Source organism: Nomascus leucogenys, chromosome 4, assembly GCF_006542625.1.
Source record: "Nomascus leucogenys isolate Asia chromosome 4, Asia_NLE_v1, whole genome shotgun sequence".
NCBI classification, from domain to species: Eukaryota; Metazoa; Chordata; class Mammalia; order Primates; family Hylobatidae; genus Nomascus; species Nomascus leucogenys.
Window position 1 is genome coordinate 56,216,669 of NC_044384.1, and position 23,144 is coordinate 56,239,812.

General features: G+C 44.4%; 1 protein-coding gene across 2 annotated transcripts in view; it reads left to right on the forward strand.

Annotated features, from left to right (window-relative positions):
• The window catches only part of ANKRD29 (ankyrin repeat domain 29), a 63,205-nt gene that overhangs the window by 11,822 nt on the left and 28,239 nt on the right, over positions 1-23,144 (forward strand). For both annotated transcript variants that reach the window (XM_030810647.1, XM_030810648.1), the window contains exons 2-6: positions 1,879-1,989; positions 4,790-4,888; positions 12,456-12,554; positions 17,209-17,307; positions 21,405-21,503. In XM_030810647.1, coding sequence (XP_030666507.1) covers positions 1,879-1,989; positions 4,790-4,888; positions 12,456-12,554; positions 17,209-17,307; positions 21,405-21,503 — 507 coding nt within the window. The remainder of the gene's footprint in view (positions 1-1,878; positions 1,990-4,789; positions 4,889-12,455; positions 12,555-17,208; positions 17,308-21,404; positions 21,504-23,144) is intronic.

Genomic DNA, 23,144 nt, shown 5'->3' on the forward strand with positions numbered 1-23,144 from the left:
CTTGTTGGTAGCTGAAATTGTTGGTATTTTCTTTTGAGCTTAGAAAAAGCACTATATTTAATACGATATCAATATATTTAAAAGGCATATTATGCAAAAGGCCTTTTGAGTCGGGTAGATGTTTTAAACCCACTCACAAAAAATGCTTTTATTAAACAATGTGAATACTTTCATAAAATTCCCTAAGACCATCAAAATTCTTTATTAGTACCAATACTCTGGATTTGATTTTGCCTATTGATTCTGACTTTGTAAAGAAAAGTAAATAGAGGAGAGGAAAGTGGCACTTAATCAGCATTTATGGTGTGTTTGGTACAGTATTAGGCAAAAATCAGCATCATTTAATACCGTCAACTTCAAGGCAGGTACTGTGATCTCCATCTAAGCAAGAGGAAACTGAGATTCCCAAGGGCCAACTTACTTGTCCAGGGCTGGGGTGAGCTGTCTGGTCCCAAAGCCAGTTCCTCCCTCTTGTGGACTGTTCTCTGCAAACTCATATCAATTATTTTAGAGAAGAAGATTGTACTGCCGTCAGCTCTGCCACCCATTTGGAAGACCTGTTTTCCACTTCCATGCTTTCCATAGGTATGGCTCCAAAATTAACTTTGTAGCTTTAAAATAACCCAGTAGGCCCAGTGCAGTGGCTCACGCCTGTAATCCCAGCACTTTGGGAGGCTGAGGTGGGTAGATTGCTTGAGCCCAGGAGTTCAAGACCAGCCTAGGCAACACAGCGAGAACCTCTCTACAAAAAATAAAATAATTAGCCGGGCATAGTGGCATGCACCTGTGGTCCCAGCTACTCAGGATGCTGAGGTGGGAGGATGGCTTGAACCTGAGAGGTCGAGGCTGCAGTGAGCCATAACTATGCCACTGCACTCCAGCCTGGGCAGCAGAGTGAGTCCCTGTCTCAAACAAACAAAATGATCCAACGGTGGAATGAAGGATCCATACGAGGACATGTAATGGCATTATTTGCCCTAAGTTCCTTGGTCTCAAGTCAAACCTCTAGCAAGTTCCAGCTAAAGCAAAGAAAATTAGATGGAGGGGCCGGGCGCGGTGGCTCACACCTGTAATCCCAGCACTTTGGGAGGCCGAGGCGGGAGGATCACGAGGTCAAGAGTTCAAGACCATCCTGGCCAACATGGTGAAACTCTGTCTCTACTAAAAATACAAAAATTAGCTGGGCATGGTGGCGCACACCTGTAGTCCCAGCTACTCAGAAGGCTGAGGCAGGAGAATCACTTGAACCCAGGAGGGGGAGGTTGCAGTAAGCCAAGATCATGCCACTGCACTCCAGCCTGGCGACAGAGTGAGACTCCGTCTCAAAACAAAACAAACAAACAAATAAAGAAAATCAGGGGGAGGGAAAGTGAAACATTCACACAGGTAGTTGGAATCAGATAGAAAGCATTGAGGGCTTAGGAAAAGGGCAGGTAAACTCCTTTGAGAGGTCAGAATTGGGAGAAATTTTGCCCCACTTAGAGGTGAATAAAGATTTGGAATGTTTCCGGGAGGAAATAGCATTTGAGCAGAGCCTTGGCCTTGAAGGATGGAGGAAAATTCATTTCAAGCAAAAAGGAAACTGGGTGAACAAAAACACAACAGAGGCAGGAAAGTGAGAACATTAGTGGGAAATAGGTTATTAATAGTGCTGGATTATCAACAACACTGCTCTTCATAGCCATATGGTAGCTCAGGTGTCTGGAATCCAACAGAGTTCATTCTGTTATTACAGTCGTCTATTGCTGGAGGAGCAATCTTTCAAATGATGCAACACATCTGGATGTTCTTCTTTCTGAATGTTATTATTTATGTGCATAGCAGCAGTCATGTTAACTGACATCAATTTTAAAATCCTGTTTCATTTTGTTCTTGCAGAAGGAAACTCCACTTGCCAACGCTGCATTCTGGGCAGCCAGGAGAGGAAACCTGGCGCTGCTGAAGCTGCTGTTGAACAGCGGCCGGGTGGATGTGGACTGCAGAGACAGCGTACGATGGTTGGGTAGATGCACGCCCAGCGTGCACGATTGCCCTCTGTGGGCACAGGAACACCTCAGGAATACATTCCCCTTTACAATGCTTATTTACTTGTTCATGTGTTTGCTTGCTTTATCCTTTTTAAAACATCCAAGGTACTGTGGTGAACTTAAAAACATGCTGGGGGAAGTCAGAAAGAAAAGGAAACAATTAAATGCATAAAACAGAAGGCAACCACAGTAGGGAAAGAGGCACTTCACTGGGAATCAGAATTGGCAGATTACAAGAAGAAAAGCCTGTTTAGTGAAAGAATTCAAGCCAACCACTTTCATGAAAAGATGGAGATAATTTAGAGCACAAGTGGGCTGCCATGGATGTGGGCGTTATGTTTCTTCTACAAGGATGAGAAAACAAAAATTGAAGCCTCCCCCGGCCTTTTATCCTTTCATTACCTCTTGCAAACATAAATACACTAATTGGCAATTTAAAAAGGGAAACAAAAATAGATACTACTGCCCACCGGCAGATACCACTTAGAGAGCCTTTCCATCCCCAGCTAGAGGCAATCATTTTTCTGTCCTCAGCAAGACTTCTCATCTCTGGGACCAAGAGGACCTCCAATGAGGAAAGGGAGCGAGCAATGATGTTTTGATTTTAGGATTTGAATAAAAATGTTTCAAAGGAGCTTTGTTTTCCTGAAAACAGGGTGTGCCATTTCCAGCTTTTATTGTACAAATTTGAAATCCACCACAAGCCCAAAAGTGAAATAGCACTTTGCCCCAGTTGGCCCCGTGGGGGCATCATGGCAGGATATCTTTGGTTTACGGGATATCTTTGGTTACACCTCCAGACCCACTCCACACCCTTCTTGCTCTTAGTCCCACAGTCTGAACTGTATGTACTGCTCCAGCAGACTCACTTTCCTCTGGCCTCCAGTTGTGTCTGGCCCATAGGAGCATCTGCAGGAGTCAGACGGTAGGAGGAGAGGGACATCAGGGAGCCCACCGCCCTCCCTGTTTCTGTCTGGCAGCAGCGCCCCACTGTTCTCTGCATCCTGGGAGCCGCTCCCTTCCCCTGGCACCTTCAGGCCTCAGCTGGTCATGGACCCCCACTGTTCCTAGATCCCAGTACTGTGTTGTTCTTTGTAGATGCCCTATGCCCAGGCCTCAGCTTAATAGTCTCTTTATTACACTTTCTTCCAATTATCCCAGTTTGAATGTACCATCTGTTCTTTGCCAGAACTCGGGCTGCTGTCGGGTCTTGGGCATCTGTGAACTGGCCATCTTGGTCTTATTTGGGTTTTACGGGGCTGTTTCCTACACCACAGTGGGAAAACTATAGGGCAGAAACACCAGTTGTCACCATGGCCAACATGGTGAAACCCACCTCTACCAAAAATATAAAAATTTAGCAGGGCGTGGTGGCAGGCTCCTGTAATCCCAGCTACTCAGGAGGCTGAGGCAAGAGAATCGCTTGAACCTGGGAGGCGGAGGTTGCAGTGAGCTGAGATTGTGCCATCCCACTCCAGCCTGGGAGACAAGAGCGAGACTTCGACTCAAAAAATATATATACCATAGAGCACCACTAAGAAGCCATTAGCTTTTTGTTACTTTGTTACTTCGTTATTTTACTGGTACTTTTTACATAAAGCCAACAAGACTTTCACAAAACTAGCATGGCCATTGACAGAAGTCAACAAAAGCCAGATGACAGCCTAACATTGAATTATCATAATGTTATTTTAATATCTAACACTTACTGAATGAATATCTACCATTACTATGTTAACCATATTGCCTGATTTATCTCATTCACTAATTTAATCAGGCGGATACTTTTATTATTCCCCCATATTTCAGATGAAAAGAATGAGACTGAAGGGTTACATGATGTGCCCAAGATCATACTGTCAGTGACTGCTCAGCAATACTGCCTTCCTACAAAATCCCATAGATGAAAATAACACGAAGCCTCCAAAATTCACTTAATTACCCTATACCTAATGAGCCTCCCCTATGTGCAGAGTCATCTGTCTCTCTCATCATCCACTTCTGAGCAGCAGGTTGCTGAATATGCAGAGGTGGTAGCTAAGACTACAATTTCAAGTGCTTGAAAACAACTGTAAGTCAAACTGCAAATGCCCACTTCAATTAGAAGGGTCCATATCACATGGTACACCTCAAGTCCTTGAATCTTAAAGCTGGGACAGACTTTGGTGATTGTCCCATCCAACCCCTCATTTTAAAAATGAAATAAATGAGTCCAAGTAATTGTAAGCAACTTGCCCAGGTTACACTTTTGGTCAGTGACAGCCACCTGGGTTTAGCCCCCACAGCTCCTGACTCTCAGCTCTCTAGTCTCTCATTTCACCTGGTGCCATACATCTTTACCTGAATCATTTTGAAGATGAAGACTTTTAAATACGGAAAATCAGATGGTACCATTTAATTTTTCTTTTGCATTAATAGCAATGTTTTGGCTCAGGAATCATTTAATAGGAATCATAAAATGAGAGCATTATATCATCGCTGCCTTAAAATGCAGTAACTATGGTTCATTTGGACTGTGCTTCTGAAGGTAATGGAAGTAAGTGAATTTTTACATCGAAAATTCCAACCTCAGCAATTTGTCACTTTGCTTTTTCCCATCTAGGATGCATGATGAGATTATTCATGAGCACTTTTATCACTGCAGGGAATTTTGCCCTTGGATGTGTTCTGAGTGGAGCTGACATCTCTGCAGCATCTTCTCTAGGACCCTTCTTTCTGACATAGCCGTGGCCTAACTGTTCATCTGTCTCTCCACCATGCAGCACGGCACCACACTCCTGATGGTTGCTGCCTACGCTGGCCACATAGACTGTGTGAGGGAACTGGTTCTGCAAGGAGCAGACATCAATCTCCAGAGAGAGGTAGGTCAGGCTCTGCACTTGAAGAAAAGTGACCAGGCTCAGAGATTTGAAGTTTTCATGATAGTGAACTGGTATGGGGGACAAGAGCCATCATTACTTTTCTCCCACATTAAAGCCCATTGCAGAGTTTATTGTGCCTACAATGAGGTCCAGCAACATACTAGCAGTTATGCATTTGAATGTAGCCTGTCAGGCATATCTGAGGTAACCAAACCTCTTACCACCTGCCTATAAACACACTTTTTTTTTTTGTCAAGCTTAAATCAGTTCTTTATTTTTTTATTTACTTTTTATTTTTTTGAGACAGTGTCTCGCTCTGTCACCCAGGTTGGAGTGCACTGGCGCGATCTCCGCTCACTGCAAGCTCTGGCTCCCAGGTTCACGCCATTCTCCTGCCTCAGCCTCCCGAGTAGCTGGGACTACAGGCACCTGCCACCATGCCCGGCTAATTTTTTTTTTTGTATTTTTAGTAGAGATGGGGTTTCACCGTGTTAGCCAGGATGGTCTCGATCTCCAGACCTCGTGATCCACCTGCCTCGGCCTCCCAAATTGCTGGGATTACAGGTGTGAGCCACCGTGACCGGCCCAAGTCAGTTCTTTATTATTCCCTTGGGATGAGATACTGTAGGATTTATAGCATTTTCATATAGATCATTATGTTTTTAGAAGAGCTGAGTCACCAGCCTATTTGTAATGAGGCTCACTTGCTAGGATGTCTCAATCATCCTCCCCAAACCATGTTTTCAAAGGACTGCTCTCTAACTGGCCATGAATTAAATAAGCTCTCCTGGAAAAAGCCATATGGGTCAACACTGGACAAAAATGTGAGCCTGTTCCCACACTTCATTCAAGGACAATCTTGGGAGTTTGGTCTTGCTTGAGGATCCATTCTTGGTCTAATCTAGAGAAGCAGAAGGGAGTCTGGGACTTTTTTTTAAGACGGAGTCTTGCCCTGTGGCCCAGGCTGGAGTGCAATTGCAATGGCACAATCTCGGCTCATGCAACCTCCACCTCCCAAGTTCAAGCGATTCTCACGCCTCAGCCTCCCGAGTAGCTGGGACTACAGGTGTGTGCCACCACGCCCAGCTAATTTTCTGTATTTTTCATAGAGATGGGGTTTCACCATGGTGACCAAGATGGTCTCGATCTCCTGACCTCGTGATCTGCCCACCTCAGCCTCCCAAAGTGCTGGGATTGCCTAGGCCGGGACATTTTAACATACTTTGGGGCTCAGTTCTGAGAAAGCCCCATCCATGTATTTCCAAGCTGACCCAGGACCTGGTAAACTAATCTTTGTGGAGACACACGCTCAGGTCATCCCTAGAGTGCATCTGACCTCTCAGTTCATACTGACTCAGACCTGAGATGGGCTTCCTGGGCAAGTCCAGACTGAACCACTTGGTTTTCCTTGGTCCAGCCTTATTTTATCCCAGGTCCTGCCTTGCAACATTTTAGAAAGACAATTCACCAACCAAACTTTCATCAAGCCAGTATATCGTATGTCTCATTCTTCCAGCCTGGACCGTTACCTCTGAGTGGAGCAAATTAAGACACATCAGGTCTCAGGACTGTGTCAAGAGTTCCAGGTGTAACATATGCCTGGGCAACATAGCAAGACCCCATCTCTACAAAAAAATTTAAAAATTTAGCCAGACGTGGTGGTCTACACCTATAGTACCAGTTACTTGAGAGGCTGAGGCTAGAGGCTCGTTTAAGCCCAGAAGTTACAGGCTGCAGTGAGCCATGATTGTATACCAGCCTGGGCGACACAGAGAGACCCTGACTCAAAAATAGAGTTCCAAGACACATCCAGATGTCCTTCCCACCACCTGTCTGGGTGTTGGAGGCCTTGGCTGTGGACCATGAAAGAGTGACATGCAGAATCTGGGACTGGGTCTCTGTAGCCCTGGATCAACAGGCCTGGTCTATTGAGAGGAGCAGTATAAAGAGACTACAGCAAATGCAATCTTCTCACAAACAGATTCTTTGGTGCAGTTTCCATAACACTAGATTGTTGTCTGAGGTCATTTTTACTTCAGCACTTAATTTTCCTGTGGGATGAAAATATCTGGACCCATTTAGAATTATAGTTTAAAATTACTTTAATCTTTTTATTTTTCCTCTCTGCTTTATAGTCTTTGTTTATTACAACTTTAAAGACAGATTTTCTCTAATAAAAACAATATGGTCCAGATCTGGTTTACTTTAAAAACTTTATCCTGAAGGACAAATTCAACATGCACAAAAATCTCTCTGAAACAACTGAGAAAAGCAGCTAGAAGAAGAGAGAAGTATTTGATTTCTAGCCAGTCTATGGTTTCTATGGTTTTATATTTATCCATTTGGTTCCAATTGCTCAACTAATCTTGGAGATGAAAACTCTCATAGCACTGAGAACAAATGCCTTTGAAGATTTACCAAAGTATACTCAGCTTAAAGGTAACCTGTGTGGCTCAAATGATGGTGCTATGTAAGTTCCTGGCAGTCCCTGAATTTCCTGAGACTGTGTCAGTCTGGGGCAAGAGGGCTGCCAAGCCAATGGCAGACCCCAGCCTCCTGCACCAGTTTTGGAAGCCAAAAGAGTGCCTTGCAGTGCTTTGAAACTTACTCCTATGGCAGACTTCTGCCTTGATCCATTGTTAATCCACTTTGCAATATCAGAATATTTGTCTCCTGAAAAACTACCTGCCACTCCTTGCTTAGGTCAGCTCTCTAGATACACAGAGCTTGCTAGAGAGACAAACTGGAAACTAATGTTCCTGAAACACTATTGCTTTAAAGAACCCACAATTGGCTGATGACACCTCTCAGGCATAGGAGCTACAAATACAATTGGCATGAATCCCTGAAGTAAGGCACACATATTTAAAACTTTTATTCACATTCCAGACTAAGGTATAGCTCCTATTTATGGATTGCTGCATTGAGGTACAGAATGATTAATAGCAGTATGTATGTTCTAAAATCAGCTCACACTGCTCTAATAATGATTTATGTAATTAATGTATCAAGAAAGCCTATTGAAAAACAAATTATTTCTCTTACTAAAGAAACAACTTCTAGAAAAGACCTTTGGTAGTCTCTAAAATTTAATGTCTATTGAGAAGGTGAGAGTTTTCCTATTCTAGCCAAGTTTCTTCCTCCAGAACTATTGATTCCCTAAGGTTTCCGGAACCCAGCATCCTCAACTGTAACAAAACAGTGGGAGGATGCTTCCTACTTATTTCTGTGGGAACCTGCATTGCAGGCAGAAAGGCCCTGTGAATGGTCACGATGCTTGTGCCTTCCTGGGACAGAGTCTGGCTGAGGGTACAGCCTGATGTGGGTTATATCTAACTGGGAAGGTGTTACATGTTCTCCCTCAGTGGTGGTGTTATCAGCACCCTAGATTCTTGTAATCTCCCAGGATAGAAGTCAAGAGAGATTGTCAGATAGCAAAGAGAAAGTTTGTTTAGCTTGTGCATAAGGGAACCAGGTTCCCTTATGGAAAGGAAAAGGGTTGCCTGCTCCCCAAGAGAAGTATATGAGTTTGTTTTATAGGGTCTTTTTACAGGGAAGGGTTTAGTCGGGGCGTATATAGGAGGGGTTTCTGTAGCACTTGCACAGTAGCTCAATATGCTTTGTAATCATTGCATGTAAGATTAGCATTTTAAATCTCCACCTTCAGGTGTGATTTTTAGCATTAAGATAAGGAAGAGGTGACTATAAGTTGAAGTTTAAGTCTAACTGTGCATGTGGTGCCCCAGGAAGTCCCTACCCACCTAAAGTGAGAACTTCTGGTTAATAGTTTCTTGGGTCTTTTGTTGCTGATTGGCTGTCACAGGATCCTTAGGGTGTCACTTTGCCAGCTGGAAACCTCCATGGCTGGCAGAACCTTCTGCCCAAGTGTTGCTCAGGCCCGTTGGGCTCATTCTGCCCACTTGGCCCAGCAGGTTGCACTTGGTTCACCCTACCAGCCCAGATCCCACGCCTGCCAAGGGCAAACCAGGTGTGTGAGCAAGCATGGGGTCCAGCCACTGCGCACAACCAGTCATGCCAGCTGTGGTGAGGCAGGTAGCTCCAGGCACTGGCACAGGTGCCAGCTCTGTGTGAGGCTGTGGCTGGACCAGGTGTACCACAAGTGGCTTCCGCTGCAGACACCAGGGAATGTAGTGGTGCTTGGAAGCTTGAAGATGCCAGGAACCGCAGAGCCCCAAAGAGGGTATCATAGCCCTGGCTCAGAGAGCCCCTAGGTCTAGGCTCCCCAAAAGGCTGTAGCTCCTCTCTCCTCATTGCCTGCAATGTGGCAAGCAGAAGGCACGTTTCAGCCCTGTTTGTGTTATAAACAGGGTCATTCACCAGGTCCTAAATTCTTGTCCCACATCCAAGAAGAATGAGGTATGCAAACAATTGGAGGGTGAACAAAGTGGAGAGGAGTTTCATTGAGTGACAAAACACCTCCCAGGAGACCCAAAGTGGGTGGCTCTTTTCTGCAGGCAGATCATCCTAACAAGTGGTCAGCTCTCAGTGGAGAGGAGACCCATAGTGGGTAGCTCTTTTCCACAGGCAAGTCATCCTGACGATCTGAGGAGACCCAAAATGGATAGCTCCTCCCACAGCTGGTAGTCCCGATATCTGTGTCCAGCTCTCAGCAGAGAGGAGACTCACAGTGTGTAGTTCCTTCCTGTAGCTGGTAGTCCTGACCTCTGTGTCCAGCTTTCAGTGGACAGGAGACCCACAATGGGTAGATCCTTCCAGCAGCTGGTAGTCTGGACATCTTTTTGAATCTGGCTGAGTCAGAGGTTTTTATGGGCTCAGAAAGGAGGGAGTGTGTGCTGATTGGTCCATGGGAAGCCATGGGTGGGAACGTGTCTGCCTCCCACCATCAACATGCCATCCACGGCACCCAGGCTGTTCCTGCCAAGGGGCACCTACAGGCCCACACCTAGCTGCCCTCAGCCCCTCAGCCTCCCTCCTGTGCTTGTCAGCACCCAAAGTCCTGAGGGGGCCAAGGTCGGGGGGCAAGGCTGGCATGTCAGCACCACCTCAAGCATACACACCTCAAGCACGCAGTCCCCTAGCCAGGTCATGACAGACAGCACCCAGGCTCGGCTACAGCTTTACTCTGCACTGGAGCAGGTGCCGGGAGTGGGGAGAGGCCAGGGAGCAGGAGCAGGCACTTCCAAGCCTGCAGGGGTAATGGGGGCTTCCCAGGCCCAGAGAGCACAGGGATGCCCAGAACCAGAGCTGCAGCTGGGCATGGCTGCTCCTGCACAGCCAACTCAATAGGGGATGGGGTTCCCACCTGCTTTCAGCTCCCACTGGACCTGAGGAGCATACAGCCCCAGCTGCACCTCCCCCGTGGCAGCCTGCATCTTCACAGCTGCTGCTCCAGACAGGCCACCGCTGCCATCAGTGAGAAGTTAGGCAAGCTACAGCTTGAGTAAGGGGCTTTTTTTTTCTAGACCACATTTAAAAACAGGCAAGCAAGTGGGTGGATCCTGCCTGTCTCAGTGGGTCTTATTGTCCCCACTCCCATCCCACACATGCATGCACACACATACATATTCACAGAGACACCTAGGCCCTTAAGAACAAGTTTTAAGCATGATAACTAGCTTATAATCCAGGCTGTCCTCAGCTTTTCACACATGAGTGAGACCTACCATCTTAACAGCTTTGGGTAAACTACGGAAAAAGGGGTTTCTTTTCACTGTGTCTGGTAAGGTGTGGTATTAGCTTTGTCCCAAGCTCCAAGATCAGAAGTGAAGAGTACCTCTATAGGAAAAATGTATGTTACGCACAAGAATGGTTCATGATTTTGCTCATATTACACAGTGATTTGGGTACCAATCTTTGAGTAGACTTGTAAAAGTAGATAGGAAGGGAGGATGCTAAAAACTGTGTCTCAGAATGTCATGATCAGTTTAAATTTTAGAATCAGGCTGTTTCTTGTTATTATGTCCCATTTTGAGAAATGTTTTGAGCTCATTTTGACTCTGGACTTGCAATTGGAGAAGTTTGTGGGTGAATTACTTATTTTCCTTCTTGTACAAGTAGTCTTCCACTCTGGGGCACTAAACTTTGTAATTTGAATTCTTCCCTGTATTAATGAATGCTAGTGTTTACCAAACACTATACCAAATATCTTGAGTTTCCAAGGGCTGCTGTGACAAATTAACACAAACTGGGTGGCTTCGAACATCAGGAATTTATTCTGTCAGATCTGGAGGCCAGAAGTCCAAAATCAAGGTGTGGGCTGTGCCACACTGCCCCTGGAGGCTCCTGGGGGAATTCCCTTCCTTGCCTCTTCCAGCCCCTGGTGGCTGTCAGCACTCTCCTCATCGCCACAGCTCTCCAGTCTCTGCCTATGTGGTCACGTTGCCCTCTCTCTGGGTCAAATATCCCTCTGCCTCACTACAAAAAAAAAAAATTATTATTTTTTATTGTGGTAAAATACACATAATGTAGACTTTACCCTCTTAACCATTTTTAAGTGTACAGTTCAGCCTTATTAAATGCATTCATAATGTGGTACAACCAACATCACCACCCATCTATCTCCATAACTCTTTTCATTTTGTAAAACTACACAACTTCATATCCATTAAATAATAACTTTCCATACTCCCCTTCCCCCAGCCCCTGGCAACCAGCATCCTACTTTCTGGTTCTATAACTCTGACTGCTTTAGATATCACAGCAGGCTGGGTGCAGTGGCTCATGCCTGTAATCCCAGCACTTTGGGAGGCCAAGGTGGGCAGCTCACTTGAGGCCAGGACTTTGAGACCAGCCTGGTCAACATAGTGAAACACTGTTTCTACTAAAAATACAAAAAATAGCCAGGTGTGGGGGTGCACACCTGTAATCCCAGCTACTTGGGAGGCTGAGGCATGAGAATCACTTGAACCTGGGAGGCAGAGGTTGCAGTGAGCCAAGATGGCGCCACTGCACTCCATCCAGCCTGGGTGACAGAGCAAGACCCTGTCTCAAAAAAAAAAAAAATCACAGTAGAATCATATATAGTTGTTGGCCTTTTATGACTAGCTTATTTCACTTAGCATAATGTTATCAAGGCTCATCCATGTTGTAGCATATGTCAGAATTTCCTTTGTTTTTAGCTAAATAATAGTCCGTTGTATGGATACATCACATTTTGCTTGTTTGCTCATCCACAGATGGACACTTCAGTGGCTTCCACATTTTAGCTATTGTGAGTAGTGCCTCTGCCTCACTCTTAGAAGGACACTTGTCATTAGATTTAGGGCCCACCCAGATAACCCAGGATAAGCTCTTCTCAAAATCCTTAACTTAATCACATCTTTTGCCATAGAAGGTAATATTCACAAGTTTTAGGATGGGGACAGATCTTTTGAGGAGCCACCATTCATCCCATTTCACTAAGAATAAAGTTTTCCTTTCATTTTGTCACTTCTCTGACCAAAAAATAAGAATCTGTTCAAATTTAGCCCCTTCCTAGGCTAGAAGGTTTCTATGCAAGGATATTGTTTTGTTTTCTTTGCAGATGTTCAAATCAAATGTAAGATAACCAAATGTCTTTTAAAACTAGCCTCTCCCTCTCTCCCAGTCAGGTACAACTGCCCTATTCTTTGCCGCCCAGCAAGGCCATAATGATGTCGTGAGATTTCTCTTTGGATTTGGAGCATCCACTGAATTTAGGACCAAAGTGAGATAACCTTCTTGATTTTGTATTATGTTGAAGAATTTCAGCAGACATGGGTATTGCTTTTCCCCTCATCTATGGTACGAATTTGTGTTTCCCTTTTTACAAGATTCTCAAACCTAAGTAAGTGGATTTCCTCAAGGTTACTTGTAATGGTTCAGGGGTAGCTCTAAGGGTTCTATTCAAAACGTTACATTTTTACTCTGGGCTCACAAACTCACATTTTATGGGGAATTACTTCTATCCTTTCCTGAACTGATACCTTTCTACTGTAGAACACTAAATTTTGTAACCAGGAGGGGTACAGTAGCAGTGGCTTTCTAACTTTCCCTGTTTCCATGTTCTTTTTCCCACTTAAGATTAATTCTGATACTGATAGGAATTGTTGGAAGTATTAATCTGATCCTACTAGATCTGAGACATTTCTAAAGAGGGTAGTTTGGCAGGCAGCTTACTTTCATGAGCTGTCCTCACTGAAATGCATAATACATAGCTACAGTTTATATAGTTGGGAAACTATATAGTGGTTCTTCCTTTAAAGAAGTAATTGGCCAGGTGCAGTAGCTCACGCCTGTAATCCCAACACTTTGGGAGGCCAAGGCAGGGGGATCATGAGGTCAGGAGTTCGAGACCAGCCTGACCAACATGGTGAAACCCTGTCTCTACTAAAAATACAAAAAAAAATTAGCCAGGCGTGGTGGCACATGCCTGTAATCCCAGCTACTCAGGAGGCTGAGGTAGGAGAATCACTTGAACCCGGGAGGTAGAGGTTACAGTGAGCCAAGATCATGCCACTGCACTCCAGCCTGGGCAACAGAGTGAGACTCCATCTCAAAAAAAAAAAAGAAGTAATTGATTTTCATTTTTGACATATAGATAAGAAAGCTGAGAATGTAGAAAGATTAATTTCATGTTCACAGTATGATTTTACATGATAATATTTTGTAGTAGCAGAATTTGAACTGCCATAAGATTTTTGTAATTGTCAACTCATTTCTAGCCTAATTATAATTTTTAAATTCCTGAAAATGTGCACAAGTTGGAAACTTTTAGGTTTTCTTAGTTAATCCTTTTTGTGGACTATTTAGATATCAAGGGAATTTCCAGTAGGATTTTTTTTCTGTTAAAATGGTAACTCACGCCTGTAATCCCAGCACTTTGGGAAGCTGAGGCAGGAGAATAGTTTGAGCTCAGGAGTTCAAGACCAGCCTGGGCAACAAAGCAAGACCTCATCTCTATTTTAAACAAAAAAAAAAAAAAAAAGGATTTCCTGGGCATGGTGGCACATGCCTGTAGTCCCAGCTATTTGGGAGGCTGAGGCGGGCAGATCACTTGAGCCCGAGACATCAAGGTGGCAATGAGCCATGATCATGCCACTGCACTCCAGCCTGGGTCACGAAGGAAGACCCTGTCTCAAAAAAATAAATCAAATATTAAAATTCTAACTATTAAGTAGATGTGAATTTCATATAAGGTTTTGTCTTTTCTGAAACCTGCTATTGTACTATGTATATGCCTCCAAACTTACTGAGTATAACATACAGTAATACTATATATATTTTTTTACATTATTATTTTATTTTCTATTATATAAGTGATAACTAAAAATAGAAAGTAAAGTCCTATGAACCTAAATCTCAACTCAAAATGATCATGAGTGACCATATGTGGCTGCTTCAGTCTTCTTGGTTAACGAGTGAATACTGGCTTAAAGCCTTTGTACATGAGCCAGTTTGTACTATCTCAGAAATCTATGGAACATGGAACTCAGGATGAGCAATTCCACAGGTTTCCATTAGGTCAGCTGCAGGTATCCAAGAGCTTCCCATGGAAAGAAGAGAGGGCTGAGAGGCTTTCAGTTTTAAATGATCCTGTCATCAAAACTTTGCTTCAACAGTTGTTCTCACTGTTACTAAATCTATATGCCCCAAAACTGTTTTTTATAAAATAAAAGAGGCTGGGCATGGTGGCTCACACCTAGCACTTCGGGAGGCTGAGGCAGGCAGATTGCTTGAGCCCGGAGTTCAAGACCAGCCTGGGCAACATGGTGAAACCCTGTCTTTACCAAAAATACAAAAATCAGCCAGGCATGGTTGCATGTGCCTGTAGTCCCAGCTACTTGGAAGGCTGAGATGAGAGGATCGCTTGAGCCTGGGAGGTCAAGGCTGTGGTGAGTCATGATTGCACCACTGCACTCCAGCCTGGGTGACAGAGTGAAACCCTGTCTCAAAAAAATTTTTTTAATTAAATTAAAGAGGCCAGGTGTGATAGCTCACACCTGTAAACCCAGCACTTTGGGAGGCCAAGGTGAAAGGATTGCTTGAGACCAGGAGTTGGAGACCAGCCTGGGCAATGTCACAAGACCCTATCTCTATAAAACATTTTTAAAAAAATTAGTCAGGTATTGTGATGCCAGCTACTCAGGAAGCTGAGGTGGGAGGATTGCTTGAGCCCAGGAGTTCCAAACCAGCTTGGGCCACATAGCATGCCCCCATCTATAAAAAAGTAAAAAATATTTTAAAAGCTGGCACAGTGACATACACCTGTAGTCCCAGCTACTCAAGAGGCTAGGGCAGGAAGATCGCTTGAGCCCAAAAGTTCAAGGCTGCAGTGAGCCATGACTGCACCACTGCAGCCAGCCTGGACAGAGCAGGACCCTGACATACATACATACATACAAAAATAACAGCAGTTCATCTATGAGAATCATCATATTTTATCTTTTCTGTTACTTTATTAGGCAGGAAAATTTATTACTTTATTAGCTAGGAAAATCGACAGGACAAAGCTTAGAAATGGTGCTTATTCCTGCGGTTATGCAATTTTGTGATGCCTCCCCACCACTACCATCTACCACCAGCCTCAGCCTTCAGTCTCCCTCCTCTCCACTCCCCACTCTTCAAAGCCCATCTCAAGCACCCTCCTCCACCACAGAGCCTGCCTCTGGGGAAGCCCTACCCAGCCACAGGCAGCCCCGTAGGATGTTACCTGCCTATTAACTCGAGACCTCTTATAGCAGTGTTTCTGCACATGAGGCCCACCTGCCACCTGCCTACACAATCAACCCACATGACTGGTCAAAAGGCATATTTCTGGATCTCACCCCAGACCTGAGGGTGGGGCTCTATGAGTAGGCATTTTGAACAAACACCTTATGTCCAAATTTAGAAACTACAGTATCTTATATTTGTGATTCATATTTTAGAACCAGATTATGTGTTTTTGAATTACTTGTAATTAGCTCAGATGTCCAGTTCAGAGAGCCAAACAACTCAACAACACTAGATGGGAAAAAAGAATGCCTTAGCTATAGCACCTGAGGAAAACCATTAAGGATTTTAGCTGACCACAAACTCAGTGAGTCAGCAATGTGATGTGATTGGTAGAAAAGCTCTAATTTAGGCTGCAGAGATAAAAGTAGAGTAGATGGAACACAGGAATATCCCATTCCACATCAGAGCATGTGTGCTTTACAGTGCCCTGCTTAGTTGGTTTCTTTTTTTTTTTTTACTTTTTTTATTTCTTTGTTTTGACACAGTGTCTCGCCCTATCACCCAGGCTGGGGTGCAGTGGTGTGATCTTGGCTCACTGCAGCCTCCACTTCCCAGGCTCAATCGATCCTCCGACCTCAGCCTCCCAAGTTGCTGGGACTACAGGCACACACCACCACACCCTGGCTAATTTTTGTTGCTCAGGCTTCTGCTTAGTTTTTAGGACCACACTTTTAAAGAGCCCTGGACAAATTGGCACATGTTAAAAGGAAAATACTAAATAGGATAGTGAGAGACACACAGAATGTGCCATAGCTATCCGCTCTTTTCATGGAAGCAGATCTTGTCCCATGAGGGCAATGGCCCCAGAGGGTTACCCCATAAAAACACCTTAATCTCAGTGGCCTACCACTGGGTTACATCACAGGGAGAAGATGGCGTTTCCCCGGGAAATCTCTGGCTAGAAGCCCTGGGAGGCTTTTCTGATAATTCCAAGAACTGACAAGACTTTCTGTTCTGTGTTTCTCATATTGAGAAGCAAATAGATGATGCTGCATTTGGCATAGGAATTTTCTAAGTTAATTCACAATAAATAACTTGGTCAAATAACTGTAATACATCTCTAGCAAGCCGCCCACATATACAACATAATATGTCCTTAGGATGAACTCTGCCATAATTATAAAGAAAAAGTAAGAAGGATAAAAGAGGGAAAGTAGGCCGGACATGGTGGCTCACACCTGTAATTTCAGCACTTTGAGAGGCCAAGGCGGGCGGATCACTTGAGGTCAGGAGTTCAAGACCAGCCTGACCAACATAGTGAAACCCCATCTCTTCTGAAAATACAAAAATTAACCGGGCATGGTAGCGTGTGCCTGTAGTCCCAGATACTTGGGAGGCTGAGGCAAGAGAATTGCTTGAACCCAGGAGTCGGAGATTGCAGTGAGCCGAGATCAAGCCACTGCACTCCAGCCTGGGTAACAGAGCAAGACTCCATCTCAAAACAAACAAACAAACAAACAAACAAACAAAAAAACCAGGGAAAGTGAGTTTGTTATTATCTTTGGGAAAACTCTCTTCCTAAATTCTATGTATGTGAGGAACATCTGCTGGTGAATTATGTGCCTGCGCCACCTCTAATGTGTTTATACTTTGCATGTCCATAGGACGGGGGCACCGCCCTGTTGGCTGCCAGTCAGTACGGGCACATGCAGGTGGTGGAGACCTTGCTGAAGCACGGAGCAAACATCCATGACCGACTTTATGTGAGTGCCTTTCAGGGGGACATTAGGACATTTCTCATCACACATAAAATTGCAGTCTAAATTCAGATGCCAAGAAATGCCAACTTCAAAAATACTTTAATGGAGAGTAGGACTTGGGTCTGAGTCAAGAGAAAAATATATAGCAGACCAGGTGGGCTTTTATTATATAGAAACCACGTATCTGGCCGAGCGCGGTGGCTCACGCCTCTAATCCCAGCACTTTGGGAGGCTGAGGTGGGTGGATCACAAGGTCAGGAGTTCGAGACCAGCCTGGCCAACATGGCGAAACCCCGGCTCTACTAAAAATACAAAACTTAGCCGGGGATGGTAGCGGGTGCCTGTAATCCCAGCTACTCAGGAAGCTGAGGCAGGAGAATCACTTGAACCCAGGAGGTGAAGGTTGCGGTGAGCTGAGATCACACCATTGCACTCCAGCCAAGGTGAAATAGTGAGACTCTGTCCCCCACCGACAAAAAAAGAAACCATTTATCTTATTTACCCATCTTTGTTCTCCCTTTTAAATCTGTTTCGTGTACCTGTGCAATTAAGACCTTCAAAAATCATGTGATACTTATTCATACCGTGACAAACTACAAAGCCCAGCATATGGACTTGTTGAAAAACAAAATATACAAAATTTTTCTAAATGTGCTCATTGGATATAAAAATATACTGTTGTAGTATTTGTGAGGAAGGGCACAAAGAGTAGAAATCTAAGGTATTTGCTAGAAAAGTGAGGTTGGATGGATGAAGACCTCTGTGAAATATATACATGCCGTTGACCTGTGAAAGGCATCCACTGCTAGTGCCGGTCTGTTTGCAGCTAACTGTCAATTAGCACATCACCCAAGGGCCTTTCAATTGATTGTCGCTATAATGCCATAGGATTTATGGCAAACATTACTCCAGTTTTGTAGGCGAAAATAGAATATAGGGAGATGAATTGACTTGACAGTCTCATGGTGAAGAGTGGAAAAATTCCTACTTCCAATTATCTAGGAACCGTATTTTAGGCTGTCCTACAGCTAGGCATTTAACCCTTATGCCTGGGGCACTATACTTTCATAGACATGTAATGAGCTCTGTAGGTGTGAACTTTTCCATTTGAACACCCTTTCCAGAGTTTACATGGTTAACCCTGACAAATCACAGGCCTCTTTGAAATTCATGGCAGCTAGCCTCACCCTCTGCACTTCAGAATCTGTAACACACTTTGAGCCTGCAACATTACCGGTAGAATGATTGAATTACTTGATAATGATCTAAAGAGGCGATTCTGAACTCTGGCTGCCCATTAGAATTCTCTGGGAAGGTTTAAAAAAATACCAATTTCAAGGCCCACCCCAGATCAACAAAACTGGAGTCTCTGAAGGCACAGCTTGGGCAACAGGTAGTTCTCACATGTAGCCTAATCTAAGAAGCACAGGTCTAAAGGTTAGATATGTCTTTGGCTATATATAGGTAGAGTATATCTGAGAGTGTGTAGTGCATATATGTGTATATATATGTGTGTATATATATATATACACATTGAATAGGAAAAGCCAAAGTGTTTGGTTAAAAGAAAAGCCCCTTCTCATAGTAATTTCCTCTCTGTTTTAAGGTGACTCAAGAAATTTCATGCATTATAACTTCCATTTTATATTAAGACCTTTACCTTTACCCAAACAATCTAAATATTTTCTTAAAAACAATTGAAATATGGATGGGCGGGGCAGAACCGAAACTTGGAATGCACAGTGAAAAATTCAATGCATGGGTAGTTCATCTTGGAAAATTCCTGAGAGTTAAAAAAAAATTAAAAAAAGAAAAAGAAAATTCCTGAGAGTTTTCAGCAGCTAAGGACATGGTAGACTTTCCGAAAATTTTATCCCCATATAAAACATCTGCTTGAAAATCTGTACAGGCTGATTAATTTCTTAATGTTTGCCTGGAGGGCAGTTTGGCAGCTCAGCTGACGCCCGCTGGAAATCCAGGACCCTCCACGTGACATACGTGGCTGGACTTGCAGGGAAACATGTCTTATATTTTTGCTCGAGGTTAGTGTTCCCAATGGGAGGTGTGGTAATTAGCTGGGTTTGCTGGGTGTTTTCCTCCAGGGTGTGCTCTGGTTTTCCACTGTGGTCTGAAAACAATGAAGCTCACCCTGCGCTGCTGCAAATGTTATCAGGCTGAAGGGAGCATCCGGGGAGAATGCATGCTCTCAGCTGATCCACATGTCTGCCGAAAGCACCAAGTGACATGTGTCCAAGAAAACCGAAATGCCCAGAAGGCATAGATACTCAGTTAAGACGAAAACTAAAGAGCACTGGAAAAGGGCCACTTGCTCTGGGCTTTATGCAGGAGTGCTTTGTTGTGTTTATAAGTGTTGTTGGTGTCTGCTGGGCTGGCAGAGAGCCACTTTGTGGAGATGGTTTCTAGGGCAGTTGTATTGAAAACATCTTACAGGGTTCTTCTGTGTTTTGTTTTGTTTTGTTTTGTCTTGTTTTGTGTTAGAGACAGGGTCATCTGGATGTGGTGGCTCATGCCTGTAATCCTAGTGCTTTGGGAGGCAGAGGCAGGAGGATCACTTGAACCCAAGCGTTCGAGACCAGCCTGGGCAACATAGCAAGACCCTGTCTCTACTATAAATTTTTTAAAAAAATTAACTGGATGTGGTGATGCATGCCTGTAGTCCCAACAACTCAGGAGGCTGAGGTGGGAGGATCGCTTGAGCTGAGGAGGTTGACGCTGCATTGAGCTGTGGTCGCACCACTACACTCCAGGTCTGGGTGACAGAGGGAGACCCTGTTGCAAAAAAAAAAAAAGAAGAAGAAGAAGAAGGAGAGAGAGAGAGACAAGGTCTTGCTATGTTTCCAGGGCTGGTCTTGAACTCCTGGGCTCAAGCAATCCCCCTGCCTCAGCCTCTTGAGTAGTTGGGACCACAGGTGTATGCCATCGTACCCAGCTGCATATTGTATCTTAATCCTTGCAGAACCCTCATGTTGGGGGAACAAGGATAAGGGGACAAGAAAGAGAAAAGGGTAGGAAAGATCTAATTAAAAGGACACCTTTTACTCTCAATTCTTTTTTTCATTTTTTTTTTTTTTTTTTGAGACCGGGTCGCACTTTGTTCCCTAAGCTTGGGGTGCAATGGCACAAACATGACTCACTGTAACCTCAACTTCCCAGGCTCAAGTGATCCTCCTGCCTCAGTGCCCCCAAGTAGCTGGGACTATAAGCACGTGCCACCTCGCCCAGCTAATTAAAAAAAAAGAATTTTTAGAAATTTACAAATACATTAAAAATAAATATTTTTAAAATGAGGTTTGGGGGATTTGTATATCTAACATTTGGCTCTTCATTGACAAAAAGGTGGAAAACTACAAAGAGATGAAGATGGAAAATTATATTAAATGTGTATATTTTAAATCTAATTTATTTTATTTTATTTATTTTGAGACAGAGTCTCACTCTGTTGCCCAGGCTGGAATGCAGTGATGCAATCTTGGCTCACTGTAACCTCCACCTCCTGGGTTCAAGAGATTCTTCTGCCTCAGCCTCCCGAGTACCTGGATTACAGGTACGCGGCATTACACCTGGCTAATTTTTGTATTTTTATTTGTTTTTTATTTTTTGTTTTTTGAGGAGGAGTTTCGCTCTTTTGCCCAGGCTGGAATGAAGTGGCACGATCTCAGCTCACTGCAACCTCTGCCTCCAGGTGCAAGCGATTCTCCTGCCTCAGCCTCCGGAGTAGCTGGGATTATAGGTGCCCGCCACCACGCCCGGCTAATTTTTTGTATTTTTAGTAGAGATGGGGTATCGCCCTGTTGGCCAGGCTGGTCTGGAAGTCCTGACGTCAGGTGATCCACCTGCCTCGGCCTCCCAAAGTGCTAGGATTACAGTCGTGAGCCACCGTGCCCAGCCTAATTTTTGTGTTTTTAGCAGAGACGGGATTTCACCATGTTGGCCAGGCTGGTCTCCATCTCCTGGATTCACCTACCTCGGCCTCCCAAAGTGCTGGGATTATAGGCATGAGCCACTGCGCCCGCCCTAATTTCTTTTAAAATAAGTGTGAAAGATAATATTTTTAATGCTTTTAATTTGTTCTCTCTCAGGATGGAGCCACTGCCCTCTTCCTAGCTGCCCAAGGTGGTTACTTGGATGTTATTCGATTACTGCTGGCTTCAGGAGCAAAAGTCAACCAGCCAAGGCAGGTAATGTCCACTGTTGCCATTTGCCCGAGCACATGGAGCATGGGGAGGGCTGGGTGTCCCCTGGCAGCACATACCTGAGATAACCAGTAAGCTCAAGGCATCCTTTAAACCCTTCTGCTTCTGTGATGAAAAGTTAATCTTTGATTAGGGTATCTCCTGTTCTATGCTCTGAGCTGACCTGAAAGCCTATGAAACCAAGCTGACATCACAGTTCAGTACTTTCAAAACTTAAGTATTTGATGTCTGGGGTCAAGTACACACTCTGCCACCTCCTGTGCAAACAAATTATGGCTGCACTGATCTAATGAGTGCAGGCTGGCCTGGAACATAGGTAAACAGATGTGGGTCAGGTAGCCTGGCCCCTGCTGATAATGCTGCCTTACTACCTGCCCGCCACTTCTTCCACCAAGCCAAAGAGGAGCCCATGCCGTTGGAATCATTAGGAGGTTCTGCACCTTCATCTCTCACAATTGTTATGCTGTTGAGACTTCATTTACCAACAGCAAGCTAACAGCCAGCAATTCAATTAACTGAAAGTAAAAGAACAGAAATGTAGGCTGGGAGTGGTGGCTCATGCCTATAATCCCAGCACCCTGGGAGGCCGAGGCAGGGGGATCACTTGAGGCCAGGAGTTTGAGGCCAGCCTGGCCAACATGATGAAACCCCGTCTCTACTAAAAATACAAAAATTAGCCAGGCGTGGTGGCGCATGCCTGTAATCCCAACTACTTGGGAGACTGAGGCAGGAGAATCACTTGAACCTGGGAGGCAGAGGTTGCAATGAGCCGAGATCGCACCACTGCACTCCAGTCTTGGCAATAGAACAAGACTCTGTCTCAAAAAAAGAGTCATAATTTTTAAAAAGAAGAAAAAAGAACAGAAATGCAAGATTATACAGGCAGCACTTTATAAACATGGAAGAACCTTCCAAATGTACAGTATTATAATTAGCTTCTCTTGTGTAGGTACTATTTTTGCCCAGATTAGCTTTTTTTTTTTTTTTTTGAGACAGCGTCTTGCTCTGTCATCCAGGCTGGAGTGTGGTGGCATGATCTCGACCCATGGCAACCTTCGCCTCCTGGGTTCTTGTGCCTCAGCCTCCCAAATAGCTATGATTATAAGTGTGTGCCACCATGCCCAGCTAATTTTTGTATTTTTAGTAGAGATACATTTTGGTAGAGAGCCATGTTACCCAGGCTGGTCTTGAACTCCTGGCCTCAAGTGATCCACACCCCTTGGGCTCCCAAAGTGCTGGGGTTACAGGTGTGAGCCACCATGCCTGGCGCCAGATTAATTTATTTTTAACAAAACATTTCAAATTAAGGAAATATTACTATAAAGGTAGTTTCCTAGGAAAAAGTCAAGCTGATTTCATACCCGGGCACATCTCCACTGTAATATGACCTAATACAGGAATGCCTCTCTGTGTTCACATAATGAATAGCTATGAGAACTTTAAGGTTGGTCTGAGCTTTTGGACACAGATTTCTTTGGTCTTTAGAAGCCCAAGCACATAAGGAGCCTGAGAAAAAGAAAGAGCCTTTGGGCAGAGTGGTTTGAAGTCAGGAAAGCAAAGTGGTTTTGAGGTCAGGAATCCCAAGTTCTCGATCCATCTCTGCCAATAATTTGAGCTGTGTGGTTT